The sequence below is a fragment of the Papaver somniferum genome, chromosome 8 (genome assembly GCF_003573695.1).
Source record: "Papaver somniferum cultivar HN1 chromosome 8, ASM357369v1, whole genome shotgun sequence".
Lineage (NCBI taxonomy): Eukaryota > Viridiplantae > Streptophyta > Magnoliopsida > Ranunculales > Papaveraceae > Papaver > Papaver somniferum.
Window position 1 is genome coordinate 3,323,919 of NC_039365.1, and position 9,418 is coordinate 3,333,336.

Consider the following 9,418-nt stretch of genomic DNA (forward strand, 5'->3'; position numbering starts at 1 on the left):
ATGGGTGGACCTGCCACTCACTAAGAACACTATAATAGTACCTATTGGTAATTCCTACATAGGTAATTCCTACTATGTATTTCTAGCTAAAATCAACCGTTACAGATCCAACCGATCCCTGCAAATCCAAACAAACGAATAATTCCTCGGAACAGGGCACTCAACTCCAAGTGCCCAAATATTTTCCAGACAAAATTTTCCCATTTTCACCCTCGTGGCATTTCGGTAATTCATTCGACTTCCGAGGATAAACAAAGTAAATAACCTGCTATAGAACTAACCATTGTAGAAGAAGAAGAAGTGGAGAGAGTCCTTTTCGGATTTTTTAGGTCTCTCAGAATCTCTTCCTGGTCCAAGGTAAGTCCTCTTTCCCCTATAACCCCCTAAATCAAAAACCCTAATTTCATCATTTTCACTCTCAATCACACTACCGCATTGTAAACTTCATTTAAAAACGTATTCTTACTTGTAAATTTCACTAATTTTTGATTTTTTCCCCTTAAAATTCCATGCATGATAGCTTCAATTTCACTCTAAGAAACAAAAAAATTGGTTAAATATTTCTTGAATTTCATGATTTGAAGTGCGAGATTTGATTTCTTTGACATGGGCTTTGGTAAATTAGTTGTTGAATTTGTTGATTTGAAGAGATTTTCTTGTTTCATTTTTTTTTTGTAGGGTTTTCTTGAATTTTACTACTGTGGAAGAGATCTCTGTGGGGGTAATGGAGTCTTTATGGAAGTTAACGTTTTTATTTGCACCAGCACCAATGGTTCTTATCCTAACAGCAGTTGCAGTGACATTTGCAGCTGCACAAAGGGCATTGTATTATAGGAAAGAAATGGAAAGGAATCGAGATTTCTCTGAAGCGTCGATTACTTTAGATAGATCACAAGCTCTTATGATCCCAATTATGAGTTCATGTAGTTTGATTTTGTTGTTCTATTTGTTCTCGTCAGTCTCACAGTTTCTCACTGCTTTTACAGCTATAGCATCCATGTTCTCGCTCTACTTTTGCTTCTCTCCTTATGTCAGTGTTATTAATACGAAGCTTGGGATTGTCGACCCATACTTATCAAGGTGTTGTTCAAAGTCTTTTACTAGGACACAAGGTGTTCTTGTTGGGGTTTGTGTAGGGACCGTTATTTCTTGGCTTGTTACTGGTCATTGGGTGTTGAACAACTTATTGGGGATATCCATTTGCATTGCGTTTGTTAGTCATGTTCGACTTCCGAATATCAAAATTTGTGCATTGCTTTTGGTTTGCTTGTTCGTGTACGATATATTCTGGGTTTTCTTCTCTGAGAGGTTCTTTGGTGCTAATGTTATGGTTTCCGTGGCTACACGACAAGCATCGAATCCTGTTCACACTGTGGCGAACAGTTTGAGTCTTCCCGGTCTTCAATTGATAACTAAGAAGTTGGAATTGCCAGTGAAGATTGTGTTTCCCAGGAATTTGATGAGCGGTGCAGGCTCTGGAAACGATTCGGCGGATTTCATGATGCTTGGTCTCGGTGATATGGTATGGTGTTCTCTCAACTTTTGATTTTGTTGCTGATTTTTACTGCAATGTTAGCAACCATGTAAATTGTAACATTGTGTAGTTCTTATACCATAGTAATACGTTGCAAATGCATGCTGTATTTCTATAATTGTATATGGAGTTTGTGCATAGGTGCTCAACTCTGAAACCCAACCATATGATTCATTGTAGAGTTTTAATTTTTGTCCGGTGTAGCAGTTTAGGTGGATAATACATATATGCTGTTTGGTTTGTCTTTTTGTATTCTTTAATCCTAAAAGGCGTTGAATTTGCGAATGTATCTTTGTCTGCATAGTTCATTTTTAGTTTCAGGCATTCCGAATATGTTGTTCATTGTCATGTAGGAATCTACAATCAATCCTGTAAAGATGCACAGATAAGCTTCAAGGCTTGTTTGCTAAGGTGTATTGGCTAGCCATTTTCATTCCTAAGCTAGTAAGATAATCCACAATGGTATATGGTAAAAGCTACGATAGCAAATTGTATTCTGCAATTAACTATAGATTTAGGTTTAGCATCAGGGTGCTCCATATGGTAGAAACATCGAACTTGCGCAGGCTCTATCTGAAATAGAATTTTAAACCAGACTCATTCAGATTGACCCTGGTTATAAGTGAAGTAGGAATTTGAAGGGAGGCTCATTCTGAGATTGGGTCCAAGCACCGAATCTTTTCTCGATTTTAGATGTGGTCTGAGCACTAAACTAAACCTTTTCTCAGAAGGAGTTTGAAGACACTCGATTTAAAGCCGAGTCCAGTTATATATAGCATATATGCCATTTTAAAATGCCAAATTTGGTATTTGAAAATAGCATATATGCCATACTGTAGCTTCAGCTACATCCATTGCGTACAGAATTATGCCATGCCATGTTTTGGTTCCATTGTAGATGGTATAAGCTGCTCCTTTTCTTTTTATCTTCTTTCCCTTTAATCAAGGTGTACTCTCCTGAAAGTAGAAACATAGGTATCTGGAAAAAATAATTTGCACCGAGTGATAGTTGCAGATCTATTACACTGAGGCAGTGAGCCTGTAATTTTTTCGATGTTGAAGATTGGAAAATTAGTAATCGCAATGGACACTATGATAATATGTATAGCCCACTTAAACAGAACGAGCAGCTTTAATATCTTGTAGTTGAATATGATTAACTGATATAGGTATATTCATCCGAAATTAAAATTAGTGCAATCAATACTAGGAATTAGTTAGATTAGTCATCCTGTGAGCTGGAGCAGTCACACCTTTTTATCTATTTTTTTTTCCCGGAATTGCCTACGTCACTCATTAGTTAAGATGAACAATTGGTGCTTATCTCAAGTAATACAATACTTTCTACATTTTAGGTAGCTTTGTAAATATGATTAGGCTGAAATGAGATAGAGAAAGTATATTAAACTTATGATTACATACCGATCAAATCAAAGGCTTTTATATAATCCAAGACGAGAGAGAAAGTCATTATCTAAACCTTAATGTCTATCTCATTTATCGCCTCTTTCTCACCTTCTCAAAAACAGAGACCTAGAGGAAAGGGTGAGAGAGAGGCGGGGAATTAAGGTTTAGGTTTTGATTTTCTTTCTGATCTTGGTTTATATAAAAGACCTTTGATTGTTATTTCGCGGAATAATCTGTGAAATCTGGGTCCATGATTTCTGATAGGTGTGTTTCCCACATCTACCTCAAATTGGTCACTGTGTAGTAGATCTTGACAATAATTACTTCCGCCGCAAATGTGGTAGGTATCTAATCACAAGTTACGCTGACTGAAGCCTGTGTTAATGGGATTATTATTGAAGAGATACTGATTTTGGATTTGTAAATGTTTGTTTTATTATTGTTGGAACATGTTGGCGGCGTAACTGTTGGCTACTTGTATTTTATGGTTTCTTGTTTGCCTATCGACTAGAGTAATAGTCACGTGAGATTCCTTATAGCAGTATGGCTACTTAGAACATCTAATACCTTGAAACTCGAGGAGATGACGTCTTCTTTGTGTTTGATTCTTTCCAAATTAAGTGTAGATTTCATTCTATTTTACACCGTTTTTAATTTGATATTTTTCCTGCTATACTTGATAACGTTCCGTAACGAAAATAAAATGATTTCTTAAAGTGAAGGCTGAAATACTAGTATTACCATCCCAAATAGGTGTCAAAATCTCAGCATATTTTTTCGTTTTCTTTCCCAGGTTCTTAATTCCTACGTTTGTTTTTGATTTAGGCTATTCCTGGCATGCTTCTGGCGTTGGTTCTCTGTTTTGATCATCAAAGGACCAGGGATTCAGGGACCCCTATGGAATTATCCTCAACCAAAGGCCAAAAGTACATCTGGTATGCGGTTTGTGGATATGCTATTGGGCTGGTAACTGCTTTAGCGGCTGGCATCTTGAGTCAGTCACCTCAACCTGCTCTTCTTTATCTGGTACGTTACTTTGTCGTTATTTACACACTAGTCACCTTAGAAGTTGTATCTAGACACGTGGAAATTTCCTTGTGTTATTTCTGATTGTTTCCAATTTATTAATAACTCTAGGTTGAAACGCACACAGTTACCAATATAATAAATATATACCTTTTTTTTTCCTGTCCATATTTACATTGTAATATCCATCTGTTATCCACTGTTTTATGAGTAAGTGGACTTGTCTTTTCACCTAAAACTCGTAGCTGCTCCAGTACCACGTAAGCTTCTAGGTTTACCTTGACAACAATCTTTTAGATATATACACGGACGTAGAAACAAGTAAAATTATTTGGTAGTCTGACATTTTGATTGAGAAAAAAAAATTAATGTTAACTCCTGTCTTTTGCCTAGTATAAGCAAGTTACATTTCCTTCTCTTTTCGTGGTAATGTTTCATTGCGAAAAGAAATGTACCACTAGAGAAACTGTACTCTTTTCCTGCCTAAATATTGGGTTCGAGACTCAGAGATAAACAGGACAAGCTTCGCAAGGCAAACAATGTTGAAGTCGTCAGTTTCGGCCCAAGTGCTTAACTGTTAAGAATTCACTAACCTCTTTTAATAAAACAACTTCATATAAAGGAAAGTAAATGAATCTTACTCTGTCTTTTCATTAAATTCCCTAGGCAGGATATGCCCCTGCATCACTTCTGCTGCCATCCAACCAATGAGAACGAGAAGATATGTGGATAGTTGGTTTAGACCCACACTGCTGGTGCATACTCACATTTGAGAGTATATGTCCCCTAGTAAAGAGATGGCATTTGTCTCATATTTCATGGTTGTGCTATCAAACAATGGTGCATCATAAACATCAGATGGTAACATCTTTTGTGCAGTTTGTGAGCTTCGATGTACGTAATTGCATTGTACTTTGAAACAGAGGTGGGGATTATTTTGAAAGATTGGGTATCATTATTTTGAAAACGAGGCGAGCATTATTTTGAAATATATTTGCATAGAATATATGAGACAAATGCCATCTCTTTACTTTGAAAATATATGAAATATATTTGCATAGAATTATTTTGAAAACGAAGAGAACGAGGCGAGCATTATTTTGAAATATATGAAATGGGATATTCTGAGATTGTGTTGATTTGCATAGAATCAATATACTTGTGTTTGTTTGGTTCTACCTAAAATGAATGGCTGACTGATCAATTGAACAATGAAGTTTTCGTGATTCCTATCACCAATTGTTTAGATTGCCATGTATGCATCTATGTAGTTTGCATGATTGTTTCGGTTTCCATCTATGTGTACCACAGATCCAGATAAATAAGCATGCTCATCATATTTGTCCATGGTCATAATTATCTGACTAGATCTTATAGGGTGCTCACGGTTGCTATCAATTCTTGTCATATTTGATGGTACACTGTCAATTTGTTTCTACATCTACCATGTATCCTATTTTGCATCGGTAGAACCAATTCATGTCAGTATCTCTATAAATAAATGTATCAGTTTCCTATCAGAATTTCAAGCAGAATGTACTAGTTCCTTAATCAGACTTTAGCAGAGGTTGTACTAAAATCTATTGATTTGCATGTTATTTCTAAATTGGTAGGAGAACATTGATTAACTTACTGTCTTGTCTAAGATTCTACATTGATTGACATGCAGGTTCCTTCAACATTGGGCCCAGTCATGATCATTTCATGGTTCAGGAAAGAACTGGTGGAACTTTGGGAAGGAAATGAAGAAACCTTGAATGATAAATCACATGCTACAGAGGTCTAAACTGATCTCTCTTTCAAGTTCCAACATAGTTGTTACAGTGGTTCCTGCTGTGCTCACACCCCTATATATGTAAATTCCCACAGGATAGAGCTGTTGTTTTGTTTTTCCCTTCTTTTTCTCGTTGTTGGTAATCATAGTAATAGTAGTTCTTGTTAAAAAAAAAAAAAGCAAAAACAGAACATGGTAATAACAAATTAATGTTTTAAGTTCCCTTGAAAAATCTTCTTATAGCTGCAACCACTATCTCCCTCTCTGTATAAAAAATGGGGTTTGTTTCGACTGTATAAAAAATGGGGTTTGTTTACCCAGTCAAAAATTGGGTAAAATTACCATAAACGCAACGATTATCCTAAAAACGGTGAGACAAATTGTTTTCACCGATACTGTCTCTTCCTTCTCCTCTGCTTGAGAAGCGAAATTTTTTGCGATTCAATTGAATCGATAGGATAGTTAAATTTGTTAGATGATTCTGGGTTGATTGAATAAGAGAAAGTTAGCGACACTCTTCCTCTTCTCTTCTGTTTTTCTTATTCTTCTTTTCCCCTGTTCTTCGATCCTGTGATTCTGAGAGTGATTTTGAGAGTATAAGATCGAGAGAAAGGGGTAGCGGAAGTTTAGGGAATGGCTGGTGATGGTGTTATTGATTCATTTAATGAACTCGAACTCAGAGAAACGTAAATCAGGTAACAAAATTTAGGGTTTGTGGTTTATCTTTTGAATTGATGTCAAATTAATCATGTTACTGTTGAATACAAGATGGGTTTTCAATGATAAAGATGATAAAGAGGAATTATTAGTTGATTTTAAGCTTTAGTGAGGATTTGAAAGAGATTTGTTTGTGTGGTGAATTAGGGTTTGCTTGACATGACGCAGTTGTAAGAGATTTCAGGGGTGCTGAGTCTTGAATCAAGATAGGAATGATGTTGTTAGTGTTGATGAGGAGAATCAGAAAACGGATTGGTCTTGTCTTCGATTTTGAGTTGGGAATTGAAGATGGTCTTGATGGGTTTTGTTTGGATTCTATGGTAATGCAGATGAACATTACAGAAAAGGTGGTGGTACTGTACAGGCTCTTATATCTGGTGGTGTTTGAATCTGCAATGGTTGTGTAGAGATGAAATTCATGGAGCTACAGATTTTGCTGTGACTGAAGGAACTAATAGATGTATGCCTAGGTTATGTGATCTGGTATTTGGTGCAGGCAATTGAAGATTAAGATTGAGTAGGAGATTTTGGATGATGTTTAGTTGTGTTGGTTGTAAGCTGAACAGGGAAGTGATGATGATGGTTGTATGGTGCAAACTGGTTATGATGAACTGTGTAGATGGGGGTTGCAGACTCAGGTTGATGGTAGCTGTTAGAACTGACACAACTGAAGAGTAAGAACATGGTATTGATGGTCTGAAACTTGGGTTTGGTTGTCACTCTTTACAGTGGTAGTTTGATGAACTCTTAGATGTATGCTTAGGTCACAGGAGGTGGATATGTTGGTGGCAGTTGGTATGAGTTGAATTGATTGTGCTCGAGTTGGTAATGCAATTGCAGTTGGAGCTGTTGAATCTGTACTGAGATGAAGTTGCAGTTAATGTTGCAGCTGGATGTTGAGATTGTTCGAGTCACTTGTGAATTCTAGAGATGGAGAAGAAGATGTTCTCTGCTGGTGATTGTATAATGGAATGGGTTGCAATTGCAGTCCATGTTAATGGAGGAGCTGAACTGTAGATGTATGCTTAGGAGTGAATTGGTACAGTGTGAGATGGTTTGATGCTCAATAGATGTATGTTAGGAATTTACAGGGAGGTGTTGCTTGAATTGTAACGATTTGAGTTGGATTCCTTAGCTCAAACTGGTGACATTACAAGCCGAGTCAATGATGGAAGCAGAGAGGGCTCTCAACTGAAGTTGCAGTGAAATGGTTGGTGATACTCGATGGATGCGCAGGTCTGAATTGCAGGTGATGGTGAGCAGTTGTGGGATTAAAGCTACAGAAGACTGAAGAGATGGAGGTAATTATGGAGTTGGTATGGTGAAGCTGAAAGAGCTGTATTTGTTGCAGTTCATGGAAGTAATGTATTGCAGGTGGTTTTGAGGTTGTGCAGTTGAGATTTAAATCAAGGATGAAGCAACTGAGAGTACAGGAATTGCAGGAGCTAGAGAAATGGAATGATGTGCCGAATGTATATGAACTGAGCATGAGAATGGTTGAATGCATGTTGGTGGGCTGGTTTGTATTGTAGAGCATTGTGTTGGTGTTGCACGCAATAAGAAGAAGTGGAGTTGATTTGGAGCAGCAGAAGAAGGGACCATTATGGCTGGGACTAGACTCGACTCGGCGTTTCAAATCAGTGATTCAAGAAAATCCAACTCTACTCAGGAGGAAAGGCTTTTTGGACATTTTGACCCTGCCACCTAAGCGTTAACAGCTGCTAACTGCCGTTTTCCGTTTTTTGAATAAAACGGTCAAGGCAAGGGTACTTTAACAAATTTTTAAGAAACAGAGCATTTTTTTAGCGTAATGTTAAAAGTAGGGGTACTTTATCAAAAAACCCATCTACATATCTTATATATGTATACAAATATAAAAATGCCATGTACAACACATCCCAATCAAACACCTCAAAAATTCGTAAATGATCCATATGTATTTTCTACAACTATATAAATGTCTTTAATTTAACGGATACGGATGTTCAACAGATTTTCAAGGTTGCATGTCTTTAATTTAATGGATACGGATGTTCAACGGATTTTCAAGCTTGCATCCGGGCCCGATCCATAATCGGTTGGATTTCAAAAATTCCATTCGCATCCAATCCATTAACGAACGGTCCGGGCATTCATCCGCAAAAGAACAGCCGGTCCCGGTTAAATCCGCGGATTACGGGTAAAATGCTTACCCCTAGTTGTAGATTCATTCCTCAATTCACATTTTGAAAAAATAAGAATGGTCCTAAATGGAAAAAAAGAATGGTCCTAAAATAGGCCATTCCTCTTCTGGCTGCTCAGTAATGGATCTTTTTAGGTAGATATTGTTTTTGGCATTTAATAATTGATGGCAGCTCAATAATGGTTGTAATGGAATGAGCATTATTAGTCAATAGGCCATCAGAATGAATGAACACCCAAATTGAACAGAACCAGGAACATGATATTGATGTTGAGCTTGAGCAAATTCCTCTTCTGCATCTTACTTGTCTCTGTTCTGACATTTTCGTCAGTGAAATCTCAAGGTTTCACCTGTAAATCCACCACCAAATGCAAATCTCTAGCTGGTTATGTATCACCCAACGCTACAACTCTTTCAGACATCGCAAATCTTTTTGGGTTAACAGATTTCAACTCTTTCCTGGGAGCTAACAATTTACCAAGTGAAGATATATCACCAAACAAATCAGTGGCAGCAAAGGAGACTATCAAAATCCCCTTCACTTGTTCTTGTAAAAACGGTACCGGAATATCTGATAATACTCCGATTTATAAAATCAAAGCCCGAGAAGATTTAGATCACATATCCAGGAATATATTTTCTTTGTTAGTTACATATCAGGAGATTGCTGCCGTTAATAACATTACAGATCCTAATAAGATTGAAGTCGGCCAGTCTCTGGTGATTGCACTTCCTTGTAGCTGCGATGCTGTTGGATATAGGTCGGGGGGGGGGGGGG

At 37.2% G+C, this 9,418-nt stretch overlaps 1 protein-coding gene across 1 annotated transcript; it reads left to right on the forward strand.

Annotated features, from left to right (window-relative positions):
• Positions 1-295: 295 nt before the first annotated feature.
• On the forward strand, positions 296-5,990 carry LOC113304238 (signal peptide peptidase-like 1). Its single transcript, XM_026553303.1, has 4 exons — positions 296-357; positions 679-1,522; positions 3,767-3,967; positions 5,637-5,990. The coding sequence occupies exons 2-4, from the start codon at positions 725-727 to the stop codon at positions 5,751-5,753; spliced, it is 1,116 nt and encodes a 371-aa protein (XP_026409088.1). The 5' UTR covers positions 296-357; positions 679-724; the 3' UTR covers positions 5,754-5,990.
• Positions 5,991-9,418: the final 3,428 nt, after the last annotated feature.

Bases quoted from the DNA above. Each gene is read 5' to 3' on its own strand.
- LOC113304238 (XM_026553303.1), top strand. From the start codon at position 725: ATGGAGTCTTTATGGAAGTTAACGTTTTTATTTGCACCAGCACCAATG. The intron at 1,523-3,766 runs GTATGGTGTTCT...TTTTTGATTTAG, and splicing joins TGCTTGGTCTCGGTGATATG to GCTATTCCTGGCATGCTTCT. The intron at 3,968-5,636 runs GTACGTTACTTT...ATTGACATGCAG, and splicing joins AACCTGCTCTTCTTTATCTG to GTTCCTTCAACATTGGGCCC.